We start from the raw sequence: 16157 nt of genomic DNA, 5'->3' as shown, positions 1-16157 counted from the left end.
AGTTATTCTTATACATCAATAGATGTTTTATATCTCCTGACCAATGAAATTATCTTTATAATGAGTGATAATATGGATAAATAAAAATATAAATTATAAAAAAAGTAATTACTTAAAACACCTTTATAAAATATAATTATTTGTGCCTTTGGTGGTGACTTGTATCCCCACCAATATTGTGCCTATTATTTATTATTTCCCAAAAATAAAAGTATAAGGCCGGTTGCAGAGCTTGACCGACCATCAGTGCGTACGTCAGTCGCGCTTGTCATATGTATGGAAATTCATAAAACCGTTCATAGCTAGACCGACCATACGCACGCATATTGTCATGCGTATAGTGTCATATTCATACACATTGTTGATGCGTATCGTCAGGACCGACGGTACGCACTGACGGCCGGTCAAGCTCTGCAACCAGCCTAAACCTAAATTAATGTGTATTTATGGCCACGATACAATATATATTTTAATAAGTATGTAAAATTCCAACATAGCATTCTACAATTACATTCGAAAAGATTTAAAAACATTTTCATTTTTTCGAAAGTAATTCAAAAATTATTAAAATAAAACTGAGAGCAGTTTCTCGAGACATAAAATGGGATGTGAACCAAAGCTATAAACATATAATTATGATGACGGAAAAATATGTGGGTTTAATTATAGCTATTATTTCGTTAAAAAAATACATACGCAGACAAAGTTCAAGGTATAAAATTAGCCCAAATGCAACTTAATTTTTATGTGTATCGTCTACAAATTCACTTAAAGTGAAGCACTCAATCCATCTTTACATTGAAGCCCTACAAAATTGTTACAGACCAAGAAAAGATCCCCTAAGCGTATTTACATTCTCAATATATTAGTCATCTATTTACTACAAAGGTAAATATTTTCTTTTAAATATTCGTTATATTTGTTTCTCAATTCCAATACTTTTATATTATAATATATAATTTAATATCATAATTTTATAATTATACAAAACTTGTATAAATTTCTCCTAACAAGGTATATTATTTCTTATATACATATAGCACAGATGACCGAACACAAATTATACAATTCAGATATATACATAGACCTAGAAAGATTTAAAATTACAATTTGAAATGTTTCAGTTCATTTAGCTATAAATAAATATGAACATGAATATACTCAAAAACTGTATAGGATAGCCGACTAGAACACTGGTCACACAAGCACTTAACATTATTATAATATAATACACAAAACAATGATGAGTTTCAAGCATATTCATTATTCCGTTGTTGTTATTATACAATGATTATAAATTAATAATTGTCACGTAACTCTGATCGAACAATAAATACATATAAATAGCTGATTAAGTTCGCAGAGTATTTCTACCATACCATTCCGTTAACGCACGCAATTAATAAATAAAGCAAAACATCTTATATAATACACCAATTATTAATTTATTATAATATTTAATGTAAATATAAATAGTTAAATCACAGATGCTACATTTCTTTAGAAATAGTTCCCTTACCTACGTATCCTTCTTACCAATAACGAGATAGACATTCATATTGTCTTTGCCTTTAACGTACACGCTACCGCGCGGTTCAAAGTCGTATCTAGTCGATAAAACAGGAATACAAGCCTCTCCTACCTGTATTCTCTTCACTACGCCCGTGGAATCCATCCGAGAAGCCATATTCACAGCGTCTCCCCAAATATCGTAATACAATTTTGTCGTTCCGATCACACCCGCCGTCACGTCGCCAAAATTATACCCTATACGAAGAATGAAATCAAATTCGAGTAAATCTTGATTGAAATTTTCAACAACTTTTTGCATCTCTAAAGCAAAATCCATCAACTGATATAGATGCTCGTGACACTGTGAAGATTGCCTCAAGTCTGGATTCAAACCGCTAGCTGCCATAAACGTACTGCCAATCGTTTTAATCTTTTCAACGTGTTGAAATTGTGGCCTCTCCAACAGTTCATCGAAATCGGCTATGAGTTCATTGAGTACGCGGAGGTATTCTTTCCCTTTTAAATATGACTCGTCATACATTTCATTAAAGTTAACTATACTGGCGAATATGATAGCGACATCTTTATGATTTTCAGAATATTTAGCCGTATTCTTCAATTGTTCAGCGACGTGTCGGGGAATGATATTGTGCAACAACCAATCCGCTTGATTTCTCATATTTTGCACCCGCTGTTTATCGCGATTCGCAACCACATTGCTATAGAAACTGAGCCGATAGCTGATTTCGAATTCTCTGTTCAAAAACCACACTAAAATTAATAATAACGCAACATCTAAATACAATTCTTGCAAATGCATCTCATGTTGAACGGCGTTAAATACATTTGTACTGTTACCTTCAAACAATTCCTCGAACAGCATAGTAGCATTTAAAATTGTACTATTTTGAGCAACTAGATTTAAAGGTGAATTAATATCAGAATTTAAAAATTGAGTATTTACTTCGCGGCATCCTAATAAAGAAAGGAATAGAAACAGAACCGCATATAAAGTTACGAGAGCGTTTTTTACGAGCCAGCTCATTTGTGTGAAGTTACAAAAATGTACAATACTCACATTTAATAGGTACACATAAAAGGACTGTTTGCCTTTTAAAATAGTTAGTGTTGTGTTTTGGCAAGAAAAATTCACTAGAACCGCTAATACGGGTAGGCTTATTAATAAACTCCCAGATAAATGCCAAGGGTACCAATTTGATAGTTTCCTGAAAACTTTTACAGATCTTCTCAGCGTAGTCGTAATATCTTCAGGGTCGCTTTTCGTCCTCCATTTTAAATAGTGCCTATATACGCATAACGATATGGCCATGATCTCCATTGTCATAAATAGAATAAACCAGCCTAATGAATATCGCCACTCTTTGTAAACTATTACAATAGAAGCAGCAACGATTAGGAATATAATTAATGATACCAGAATGTCTAATGCGGTATTGTATCGTGAAGTTGTGAGGGTGGGTGGGAAGTCTTCGCAGTCATCACTTCTGTGAGCCTTATCGCGATAAAGTCTCTCCATTTCTGGTTGTTTGAAGCATAGTGTTAAACCATTAAGGGGAGGTTGGACAAAGTAGTTAATTCCGGACCTTGCGTTGTCTTGAACGCATCGTATAAGTTGCAGATCGGATTGTTTTCTTAGTTTCTGTAGGGACTGGACTTGTTGTTCGTTAAGTGGCGCTGGGAGCCTCGTTCGAGAAGGCACGTCGTTGAGAGACGATTGGCTCGACGTATAGTAGCCGGAAACGCGGTGCTGCATTATATCCACTTGGGACGTTGCCAACGAAACATGATTTAGCGCGAAAATCTGAAATTTTCACAAATTCTCATTTGATAAACACGGACACGACTTGTCTTCATTATGATTAGATATCTAAATATAAATCTCAACAAGTTCACGGGTAGTGTAAATATTTATACTACGAAATGTTTCTTTTGATACAAAAATAAATATGCAATGTGAATTGTGCAAGAGTTTATACATTTTGGAGGAGTATGATTTATTTTTTTCGTTTTATTTTTGTTTATACTCATGTACTTATAACACAAGGAAGATACCTATTTGTTCTAGAGCCGTTAACAAATATGAAATAAGATAACTGCTTCAAATGAGACCAACACACTGAAGGTTCTATTATTAGAACTTAAAAGTCTTATTATTGCTTATCAAATATTTATTTTATTATTTTCAACAAAGGTTATGCTTTATATCTGTCAATAAAGTTAACACCGTACTTACAACAGAAAACAGTTTAAATCAAAAACTTCTTGTCACCTTTTTTAAAATACTTCATTTTAACTAAGCATAATTTTGTAACGGCACAATGTTCAGGTAAACGTCTTAAATTAATTAGAATGACTACGTACAAAGTCTTTATTGCCTTTCTGCACTTTTCAAACAAGCAGGATACATTAAATCAGGTACGAATTTTATATACGCTCAATACATATAAGTAATATTTATAAATGTCTTAAAATTTCAGAACATGTTTTTGATCTTACGATATCAAAATAAACTATTTATGTGTATAAATGCGTGTATGTATCCAGTAGGTATGTACTTCGAAACAATTAATTGAATTGACATAGCAGTGTCAAGTTTTCACTCGATTACATATTATTATCGTCCATTTCTGGTCACAATGAAACTATCATCAAAATCATTGAAGTACTACCTAGGAAAAAAATATGCAGTCTTTATCATGTTTATGGGAATAAAGTCTGATATCATGATAACCTAATAAATTGCCTAACCAACACAAGAATAAATGTCCATAATACACTTTACTCATTATTTAAACTATGTTATCTACATGCCGAAACCGCTCAGAATTTTACCGTAAATCAGTTACTGCACAGCTAAAATTCGTTAAAAAAACCATAAATCTTACCTGTTGTTGTATACTAGATCGTCTGCTCGTACTCCGTATCCCGGAATCCTTGCGACTATTGACCGAAGGGCACAGGCTGACTATGTCTTCTGGAGGCCGAACTTGGTTCGGTGGGATCGGAAGATTCAACTTGCGTTCCTTTGGCCTGATAAGTTCTCCTTGCGTAGCTAGTGTGGAACTACGAGCACGACTTACCGGTACCTGCTGCGATCAAAAATAAAAGTTAAAAAAATTGGCAATGGCAAAATTGGACCATGTCTAGTATCTAATCTGTGACCATGTGCTTAATATTCTTCGGACATGGTCCTCCTGAGATTTATTTTATTTTATTTATTCATAGGTAAACTTAAGCAAAATATCTCTTAACTATATTCGTAACATAAACAATTATTAGCACATGTGTGTGCAAGGATCAAAAAGAAATACATAGAGATATGAAGCTCTTAATTGGCTATGTAACATAAACAGTTATTAAGCCTATAGTCATCTCATAAAATACTAGTTCGAGCATTACTCGTGTCTTAACTGGGTAACCAGTAATGTGTGTAATAATAGTACTATAGTATTTATATTATCTATAATGTGGTAAACTAAAATTACGATTTCGAGTAAAAAGGTAAGGTAGTCTCCACTAAAATATATCTTTACAAACTTTGATACGTATCTGAACTCAGCTGTGTCGGTGTGAACTAAACTTTTACGTTTATAATATTATTAGGAAGTAGAAAGTAGGAAGTAGGACATTACACATTATGTACGCATCCTGTTTATATGTGTTAAGTGACTGTATGTAAAATTAAAAAAATACATATATACATTTTTTTTAGTACTTAGGTACATCTTATTTTCTTGTATTACTATTTAATATTCACATAGTACGCAAAGTATAACGTAGGTAGGCGGTATATCCATAAAATAAAATCTATCGAATTTATGGAGATTAATTTATGCCTAAGTGCCGACTGCCGTAAAGATTTCAATGAATATTTATGGCCATCATCTATGAAAATTTATAACATTTTATGGCATACTTAAGCTTAATAATTATTACATTTATATAAGTGAGTTATTAGAATCAAATATCAATAAAAAGAAGAATTTAAAAATCGGCGTAAAGGCAGTCTACTTCTGTGGTTTATAAATGTCCTGAACCCTATACATATTGTATATTATTGATAATTTTTTTCAGCCTGTATACCAAAGCCTTAGCTCTCTTCATTAAATTCAACCTTCACACGAATAATTGAGTGCTAGTAGGCGAGTGCTACGTTCACATTCACATTCTGGAAACTCAGTTAACTATTGTATCGTACCATCACGTAAATTAATTATAAACAAACACCTAGCATACTAACCTCTATATTAGGCCTTCCATATTGAGATCTGTAGCTGCTACTTCTCGCGAAAGGGGACATATTACTTCTAGATTGACTCAAATATGAGCGAATATCAATTATTTCCTTTTCAAATAATGCCATTTCTTGATTCCGAATGTTGTTTATCTTACTGCTACTCTGCAATGGCCTGACGCATTTCGCGTCATGAGATTCTATCACGATGGGCACTTTATGATAACCATTATTAGATTGTATTGCCCCGTCACCGGATTCCACGAAATGTATGGTTTTATCGCTAAAGTTTTGTTTTTTCATTTCATGCAGTGGCGTGTCGGAGTGTTTCCTTAAGAACTTGGGCACTTTCCACTGCTTAATTTTGTTCGTGTATTTACCGCAGCTCCCTGAAATAAAAATAATTGTGTCAAGTTCCAGTTAACTGGCGAGAGTTGCGTTTTATCGAGTTCTCAAATCCCACGTCAATATTCCCGCTTAATGAAAGCAATTACTCTTATTCCCCTGATATAACGGTTTATTTATATAGTTAATGATACTCATAAGAATTTGTTAACGATTTGCAAATTTAATTTGTTTTTTAAAGAAAGTAGGTATGTGTGAGTGTTACGCTTTCATGGCCAAACTATAGTACCGATTTGAATTAAATTTGGAATACGCTGGGCTAATAACATATACCTAATATATAATTTTATCATGACATGAAATACTTAAATTTATAAATAAAATAAAATGCACATAAACCCCATAATTTTACTATGTCTAATATTGGCTGTTTACCAAACAATAAAACGTAAAATTGTACGATGATAAAGCGATGCACACGAGTAAGTCGACCATATTTAGATACATCAGTGTTCTAAAGTGTCATTTATGGTTATCGATTATTAAAATGCGAAGTAAATTATTATACAATTGGCAATCTAGCAATTTTTTTCATTATATTAATTTTTTTCTTAACACGAAAAATAATTAAGTACCTATATTAGTAAAAATAAACATAGTACATATACCTACTACCTAGTAGTCATTTTTACGTTAATTTACTAGGTAGCTAAATTCCCCTAGGTTCTGATTTAACCTAACCTTCCTAATATCGATTCACGATATTACGTTAGTTATGTATTTTATAAAATATTATTGTTTATCTTCATACAAAATCAAAAAGCCACTTTACAAAACAGTAAAAAGACATTATCAAAAACCAGATCACTTATCGATAATTTAGACAAGTTGGTAACACGCTACTGATCGAACAATCATTTAACATGTAAATATCAACGACGTGATACTAATAGGAAAGTACTGTACTTTATATTGTCAGCAAATAAGTGCAATTTACCAACAAAACTGTCATTTCAGCAAACTAAAGCATATTTTTATGCTGACCGTACCTATCGATAGCGCATTTTAATTAGTACGAAGTGTCGTCATTGCACTGAACGTCCATTTGTTACAGGAAATAATAAAACTCCAAGCTTTGATTATTATCAATAAACAAAATTGTTTCCAAGAATTTTTCATCGAAACACGGCTGCTGTTTTTACAAGTACGTGTTAAATAATTAATTAATTACTCCTTCGCTCCAGGGTAATAACAAATGACCCGGTTTATGGAAAATGTAATTCTCCTTCATCTCTATATAAGAAGGCCCTAGCGGCATGGCCTGGTTTCTTTCGGAATTATTGTACCATGATGTATATTGTATAGGTATATCTATCGAAATCGAGAGTCATTTTCAAGTGTTTTGATACAGATTTATGAGGATAGCAAATATTGTTTGCTTTTGCGTTCCACGTTACGTTCGAAATTATTGTTAAGTTAACATTTGCGTCACACGAAAGAGCACTTTACACGAAAAACAGTTTAACATGTATGTAACGAATATTTGCAAACTATGGAGCATGGAGGGCTAGACCTTGTATATAATATGCAGAATGAACGTTCATTTTATAATAGTACCTACAGTAATCTGATACGGTACCAATTAGAGGATAGAATCTTTAGTGTTATTTAATGAGAGATATATGAAGTAACATAAGGTTTCTATGCATCCTCATTTAATTTTATAAAAATGTATGTAAATGTACTTGTCCTAACATAAACATTTAGATAATAAGAGCCCTCGTCTAACTATGTAATATATTATATGAAAAATAGACTTGTAAAATTGTAAACTGATGCTATAAATAACATTTAAAAATACCATAGGCATCAAATAGCTTTATTATAAGAACGTAAGGAGATATTAAACATGCGGTCAGTGACAGGTTGTCATATTATAGTACCTAGCTATTTGTGTGGCTATAAACAATAAACGTTCATATAACTCATGAATACGAGCACTCGATGACAGTGCATTTGCATATAATTTACTATTGTTCACGAACAAGCATGTAATGGATTTTCTCATAATAAAAACATTAGCAGTCATGAGTAAAGTGCATCACCTTCTAGCAATTAAAGACGCGCTATATCTTATCTATGAACATGACTTGTGCTACTGATAACTAAGACTTCATAAATAAAAATCTGCTCTTGATTCCGATAGTAGGTAACATTATTGTTCAAATAAAAGAGATTTTACGATTGGTCATGTCCCTGATTAAAAGTCAACGGTACACTTAATTCTACTTGATTGTTTAGCCGAATTCTGCACGCGTTCCTGTGTCTAAATCGAACATTAAGTAGGAATGCTTGAATAGAAATAGATGCAATGCGTCTATTTTGATCGAATCTACTTATATTTAGTGTTGATCGCAGATTAGTGTACAATCAATCACGAAGACTTTATCAGATTTTCGATTCGATTCGTTATAAATATAGTACGCGCGTGTAAACAGCGATCATGTATCATTCATTTCCTTTTCCACCAGAAATCACAATTCCCAACTAAAAACATCTTATTGAACAAAGTAGTCACGTTTATTCGTTTGAGCAAATTTCCGCTATAAATCTAAACACTTATTTCTAAAGTGAAACCTAGAAAAGATATTCTTACTATATCTACCACCACATCTACCACCATTTATTTATTTGTTTAAACTTTGAAGCCAATGCATTTTATGAAAGAAAACTTAGCATATTTAAGATGAGTACACTAATTATGAGATTACGTGTTATCATTTTTTATGATTTATTTATGCAGAAGGAATACTATTAAGAAATATAAAACACTAAATTACGTAACATAAAAATGAATATGTATTGTGATTATTTTAGGTTTAATAGCGGAATCCGATTTAGTTACTCATTCTTCAGTCGGAAGTATGATACCAATAGCAAACTGCGTTTTATTTCAAATATCACAAAAGAACTCCAAAACCTATATTAAACAATTCGCATTCTATCAAATAATAATAACTTATACATACATATACATATTGTAACATTTATCAGTAATATATTTACTCACCTATGGACGTCGGACTTTTCGATGAGTTATCGTTTCCGTTAGTAAATCTTTTATCCCGCTTATCGTCTAATTCTGTATCCGAATCCAATATACTGGGTAATGAACTGGCTTTATTGCGAAAATTAAAGGGGCTCGGAGAGAGGAAATTGCTTGAGTATTTGGCATCGGGTTTGTTCGACTTATCGTCGCTCGATGCATCACTAGTCTTGGCGGAAAGTGGAAGCGGCGAATGACTGATAGAGAGGACTGATTGTGGAGAGGCTGCGGGGGAAATAATGAGACGGAGGTTCACGGGATTGGAAGGACTGAGACAGTTCTCGTGGTCGTATGGAGAGCTAAACTGACGGCCCTCTATGAAATACGTTTTATGACCTGCAATTTTAGTGAAAAGTTAGAATTCTTGCAATTTTTGATCATATTTCTTTGCAATGTTTGCACGTTAGAACAAAACGCTCACCGAACACTTCTTCGCCTTCCTCTAAAACATAGGAGCCTCCGAGAAATCGACTCGTTTCTTCTGATATGTGAACGCGGCCTGGTTTCCCAGTAGATTCCATTTTATTGGCTAATGTAACATCGTTGCTCCATACATCGAATTTAAACCTACGCGTCCCGACTATCCCGCAAAGGACGGTTCCCGTGTGAACCCCCACTCTCATGTTAACACCTTCGCCACGCTCCCGGTCAAAATCCTGTATTGCTTCAATCATACCTGCAATATGAAACTCTATAAATTTATCATGAATTATCGACTTAAAAAATAGTTATGACGCCAAAGTTTATAACTGTTTGCTTTGCTGTAAATATATAAACTGATCAGGGGATTATAGCATATGGATGTAACAAAGATCGAGGTCAACTGAGCCATTTTATCGGTCGATGTTACGATCAATATATCAACGAACTTTTCCATGCAAAGAAAAATAAACATATACATTGTTTGTAAAATAATTCTACTTTAATGTTTCATTGCTTTTGTTACTCACCGAGACCCATTTCGACACAGCAGGTTGCGTGATCCGGTCTGGGCTCGGGGCACCCGGACACACAATAATAACAGTCTCCTAATGTTGAAATCTTTTCACACCCATGTACTAAGCACAACTCATCAAACTTTTCAAATAGGTCATTCAATATATTCACTAATTCTTCTGCCCCTTTGTTACTAGACATTTTCGTAAAGCCAACAATATCAGCAAATAAAATGCTAACATTATCCATAGAGCTCATGTTGAATGGTCTAAATAAGGATTTAATATCAGATGCTCCTGGATTTGATGTTCTGGGTTGAAGTGGGTCATGACTTTTAGATAAAGTTTCTGTATCCTGCACTTGTTCTTCCATTAACCAGCTAGCTAGCTTTGGTGGCATGACGGAATGAATCATTTTCTCCTTTAACTGTTTCTCCATTTCTAGTTGTCTTCTCACCAATAAACTTTGACCTACTTTCATAAATGTTCCACGCATTCTTACGAATGTCATAAGATAGATGTGTACACCAATAATATGAACACAAAGATGAAGTAAAATTCTCACTAGCATCCCAGGATATTGCCATTCTTGTTCAGATAAGTGCAAAAACACATTTAATGTCTCAAATGCTATAGAAAAGAGAAGTCCTATGGATACACAAGCAAATAGGGGCAGTGGGGTCAATGTATATATTATCAAAAGGATTTCAATGCACATAGTAAAATGACCTGATTGGCTGATATCGGCTACCTGAGATGAAGTTTCTATTTGAGTGGTGAGGGCAATAAGGGATAGGCTCAGTGTACACAGAGCGAGTGCCATTATCAAAGACAATCTAAATGTATAAATCTTATATATTTGTGTGAATGTAATGAAGAGCATGACAGAAGTTATCAAAAGGACTCCAGCAAATATTGAACATAAAAATGGCCACTTCACAGTCACATCATTCAAGCCAAGAACCACAAAGTAGATAAACCATGTTATTGAAAATATCAAAATGTATAAAAGTGCAAATCTGAAAAGGAATAATAAAACTTATAATGTAAACAACACAAAAAATATGTTCTATAAAACAGGCAATATGTAACACAAAGTGTATCTATACACTTACCGGAATCGTAATCTTATCTGCCTAAAGGAGCTGCTTCTGTATTGCCCTTCAAGTATTTCCGAGTCAAATCTAGGGTTCCACCATGTTCCCGGTGCAGCCCTTTCAAAAGCAATTGGTATACCAAAGCCACAGCAATTGGTTGTTGAGTTATTATGTGCCAAATATGCTTGTACATGTGGCGCCAATCTGATTTGAGCGTCCTCTCCTTCAGAGCATTCAACATCATGCTTAGATTCAAAATGTTCAGAGGCTTCATTGCAACCCATGCATCCACTGTGTGCACTCATTGTCTATCAGTTTGCATCACCAAAAATCCATTCTTTTCAATACATTTTGGATATTATTTCGAAAATTTTCACAAATAATTACTTAATTCAAAATTAGCAGTGATGTCGCGGCGCCTAGCTCTGTAATCATACTGATTGATATCTAGGTCATTAGAGTCATCACTAATGGCCAACAAATGTAAACAAAGATATACAAATTCTCATATTAGCTATTTGTTAAAACAAAAATTTATTTCTTGCCTTTAGCTTAGGTATTGCGATATTGAGTGATTTACTACACACAGTAAAATAATATTTTCTAATAAATGGCTATTATTCTTCAAGTTTAAGGATAGACCACTTCATCTAAATATATGTACCTATTCCATAAATAAACAACCAACACAGTTGAGCATATTTCATGCCATTAATATTAACATAATGTATTTATATAAAAAAAATATTCTAATATAAATTGATTTTTAAAAATGCAATTTTATATTTAAAACAATACATTAAATTTATCAGAAACATGCCAGACTTTTATTAGAAGTATTAAAAAGCATTCAATGTTTTTTTATAAAATATAAATTAATTTAAAATAAAAAATAATTGCTATGTTGCTAAACTCACCATTTTAAGACCAAGGTTATAGATTTTTGTGAAAGAAATCACCTTATTGAACTATATTAATAAAGATAACACTTATCAAAGAAAGAAAATATTTTTTGAAACTATAACATTAAAATATCATACTCTTAGCACTGTCCAAGCTTAGATTCATTGAATAGGTAAATAGGTAATCCAGTATTCGCGAAATTTTTGTGCCTCTGCAAACTACAACATCTACAACAAGTACTTCAATACTGACGTTAAATGTCTAAAGTGACGTTTACAATTGTTGTATGTGTCAAAGTCATAAAAAAAATCTACGTGTCACAGAGTACCTAAGTCGAGACGTGGTCGAGACCACAGAGCAAGTAATACGAGACCTAAGTAAAATACCTTATTACATATTTGAAAAAATTTGCATGTAAAACGCAGTGTCTCAAGTGGTCTCAATCATCTCAATTATTATCACTCACTAGTCACTCGCCAGTAAACATTTGTACAAAGTACGAATTTGATCTTGAAATTGGTTATGTTACAGATTTCTTTATGAGATTTCATCTCATTTCATACTAATTTATTAACCCTCGAATATATAATAAACAATCGATACAATAAAAGTGCGAGGTTATTATCAGAATTTTTCCCAGGTGTGAAAATATTTTTTTTAAACTTGTATTGCATTTTTTTTTTTCAAAGAAATGTATCTTTTTAGGATTAAGCATTAAATTCCAACCAGTACCTATATTATCTAAATTCTCACATATCTATACAAGTATAATAGAGGTAGTTTCAACTTTGTATGAAGTAATCTTTGGAAAGGATCTTTGATTTGATAATTATGGTATTCATTGTTTCAAGTCAATAAAACAATAGTTAAATTGAGTAAATAATATATTTTTAAAGTTATGTGTAAAACATACAAAACCAACTAACCATCTTGACACTATGTTAGTTTTGAGTATATCACATGTTATTTCTTATAATGGAAGACAATTTAATATAATTTGCATTATAATGTAAAATATAACAAAAATTATATTCACAACAAGCAAAATATTGTCCATATCACCAAGGCACTTTAATTAAGTAGCACCACATTATTGCTAAAGAAGGTTATTTTTAATATAATTTATCAAAATATGAATATCATCCCACATAAGTTTTTTAAAATAAATGCAAAATTTAATATCAAATATACCCTCATACTTCACACATGAGTAAATCTTCATATAAGCACTTTTCTTCCACATTTCTTTGGAGATAATAACAAGTCAAGCGGATAGAGATATCCTTGAAATAACTTAATTAACTAATTGAAGTAGATTTTTTTATTCTCCTCATTCATTGTACATTCCATCCAAAAGAAAATCCATTCTTTTATAATGTCGATTTTTCCAAGCCTCTTGGCCTCTTTTCAAAGCCATATAACCAACAACTGCAAACATTGGTACAACTAAAATTGTAATCACAATTGGCATTATAAGATCTGGACGACTGTTTTCACTCATTTTCTTTATTTTCATATTTGGTTCAATTTCAATATTTGGACTACTTTTGTCCAGAAGTTCAGAGGATAACACTAACGGTTTGTGAATTTTAGTAGTAGTGGGAAGTTTCTCTGTTCTAGATGCATTGCCAACATTACTCAGTGGTTTACTTGTAATTTTGGTGAGGGTGGATTCAATGAGAACTGTTTTATTATCTACATTCTGTATACTGTTGTCATGTTCAATACTACTATCATCTTTAGGCACATACTTTACTCCTTTTCTGGCAACAACTGACTTTTCTTTATTCTTAACTTGGTCCTTGTCTAGACTCAATAATAGTGGCTGATTATCCGTTGACAATGTCTCAGGGAGACTGGACAGAAGTGTACCCCCTTCACTTGGAATTATTATTTTCGTTTTATTATGTTGTTCATGAAGTTGAATCGACGGTTCGGTTTTATTTGAAACCGTTTTAATTGGAGGAGGATTAATACTGCTAGAAGATGCAAATGAAATGAAAAATATGTTACAAATAGTTAGGTAAATAATCATTTTATCGTTTTACCGTCGAAGATATTTCTTTTAGGTGATAATCACATATACAACTAAGTAATAACTTCTTGTTATCAACACAACTCATGAAACTAAAGTGAAAGTCACCAAATAATACAAAATAAAATAAATAAATAAAAAATAAATAAGATCAAAATATGATACGTATGAACATTGAACTGATTGGACAGTGTCACAGTGACAAATTAATGTCATTACTCATTAATTGTCAAATTTGACATTTTTATGTCTAATATTTTGCAATTGTGTTAAGGCTGCATCTACACGATATTTATAATCAGTTTATTACATAATTTAATCACGATAATATTACACGATATTTATAATCAGTTTATAATTAGTTTATTTAATCAGTTTTAAACACTGTGGTTTTTACACAATATAAATAATCCAAGTTAAGTATAAAAACTACTCTCAAACCGTAGACAGAGAAACTAATAGACAAAGGTACTCTGTAACCGCGACTGAGACAAAGATAGTTTGTCAATGTATATGTTGAATGTTGCCATGAGTATCCGAGCTCCCGGATGTTTTGGAAAGGGTAAATATTTTTAGGAGCAATTAAATAAAACCAGTTACGAGATTTTTCTTTTGTCTTTATAATCAATTTAGTAGATACAAAAAAATATAAGCAGATTGATTATTGATGACGAAACAATGTTAATTTCGTGTACACATTTCTTACTTTTTCATTGGCTTGTTCATATTTTACAATATTTTGTGAGAACCCAATCTTTTCTCCCACTTCGATCCATTAATTACGTAGGTCTGGATCATCTGGAAACAAATCAATAAACATAGGTTAATAATAATTAATGCTCGCAGGTAGTTCAGGTTCTCTAAAATTATAAGTGTAATTTTATGTCAATCACAATTATTACTATGAGAAATAATAAATTAAAATATGTTTTCGATGCTGGGTTATTATGGGTTATTACTGGGTTATTATGGGATTTCATATTCATTTACTTTCGAGTTTCGCCATATTGTCAAATCAATATTTTTTTATTGATGATCGGGGTATTATTTTTCCCGACACTGGCAACACTTACTTGTTGATGTTTATAGGTTATTGAATGTAAAAATCGATATTACGCTAATAGTTTCCTTGTTTTAACGCGACTTGTTGTTACTTTAGGCTAAAGTATAAATAATCATCACTGAGAAACTACAAATAAGGACAATAAAGTCGTACTTACGCGTGAAAAGACACACCCGCAATTTTCTTCTCACTATCGCTTATACATGCAATAACACGACAACGCACCATTCTATTTACTTCGATGTCTATATTAAGATAATTTCACCGTCTTTTCAATGTACTCGTATCGATTTTTTACTAAATAATATCCAAAATTCGAACACCAAGCACGATGAAGGCACGAACTGTCAAAGTTTGTTTCGCAACTCAAGTTGCGGATCTTGAAAAATAGGTTACACACTAAGGGACAAAAAATTGGGTATTTGTGTCTTTGTCTTATGCATTTGTTATGGTATTTTCGCTCTCTTTCTTGTGTAAGTGAGAAAGGTATCGTCATTGGGTCTATTAGTTACTCTGTCTACGTCTCAAACCAAGAAGCTTATATCTAATACACTGGAGATTGCACTATGACCAATAACTTGTAACAAGAAAATATGATCTAGAATGACGTCAGTCATGTTTTTTGTCTCTTTCTGTTGAGTGACCACGCTGGTTTGTAAATTCAGGATTTTTCAAAATAGAAAAAACTAAAAATCATGGTCTATAAATAATAACGACAAAGGTATATTTTTAACAGTATTTATATTATAATATTATGGTCATACTTTATAGGTACATACAATTTTAATTGGTATAGAATGATAGTTTTAAAAAACTTTTGGCTACAAAGCTTGGATATGAACCGATATATAGCATTAGCATCCTTTGTAAATAGAGGAAAGTTGTGATTTGCATCAGATGCTGTTT

The 16157-nt window shown here is 32.3% G+C and overlaps 2 protein-coding genes across 5 annotated transcripts; both read right to left on the bottom strand.

Annotated features, from left to right (window-relative positions):
• Positions 1-12383, bottom strand: LOC123691575 (adenylate cyclase type 9). Of its 4 annotated transcripts, none has more exons than XM_045636019.1 (8): positions 12168-12383; positions 11269-11686; positions 10169-11172; positions 9640-9894; positions 9183-9554; positions 5774-6156; positions 4419-4622; positions 1-3334 (listed from the first exon to the last, which is right to left on the bottom strand). In XM_045636019.1, the coding sequence occupies exons 2-8, from the start codon at positions 11553-11555 to the stop codon at positions 1520-1522; spliced, it is 4320 nt and encodes a 1439-aa protein (XP_045491975.1). In that variant the 5' UTR covers positions 11556-11686; positions 12168-12383; the 3' UTR covers positions 1-1519. The 4 variants fall into 4 exon arrangements, with proteins under 4 accessions (XP_045491975.1, XP_045491976.1, XP_045491977.1 ...); XM_045636020.1 differs by having other exon boundaries at positions 11269-11675; XM_045636021.1 differs by having other exon boundaries at positions 12291-12383.
• A 636-nt stretch (positions 12384-13019) lies between these two features.
• On the bottom strand, positions 13020-14383 carry LOC123691969. Its single transcript, XM_045636568.1, has one exon. The coding sequence runs from the start codon at positions 14186-14188 to the stop codon at positions 13484-13486; it is 705 nt and encodes a 234-aa protein (XP_045492524.1). The 5' UTR covers positions 14189-14383; the 3' UTR covers positions 13020-13483.
• Between the last annotated feature and the right edge of the window lie 1774 nt (positions 14384-16157).

This window comes from Colias croceus, chromosome 5, assembly GCF_905220415.1.
Source record: "Colias croceus chromosome 5, ilColCroc2.1".
Taxonomy (NCBI): domain Eukaryota; kingdom Metazoa; phylum Arthropoda; class Insecta; order Lepidoptera; family Pieridae; genus Colias; species Colias croceus.
The sequence above is the reverse complement of the archived record's forward strand: the minus strand, read 5'-3'. Positions and strand labels throughout refer to the sequence as shown.

Excerpts from the sequence above, each read along its gene's own strand:
- LOC123691575 (XM_045636019.1), bottom strand. The coding sequence starts at position 11,555 with ATGAGTGCACACAGTGGATGCATGGGTTGCAATGAAGCCTCTGAACAT. Across the intron at positions 11,173-11,268 it reads CAGATAAGATTACGATTCCG|ATTTGCACTTTTATACATTT; the intron begins GTAAGTGTATAG and ends ATTCCTTTTCAG. Across the intron at positions 4,623-5,773 it reads ATGGAAGGCCTAATATAGAG|CAGGTACCGGTAAGTCGTGC; the intron begins GTTAGTATGCTA and ends TTTTGATCGCAG.
- LOC123691969 (XM_045636568.1), bottom strand. The coding sequence starts at position 14,188 with ATGATTATTTACCTAACTATTTGTAACATATTTTTCATTTCATTTGCA.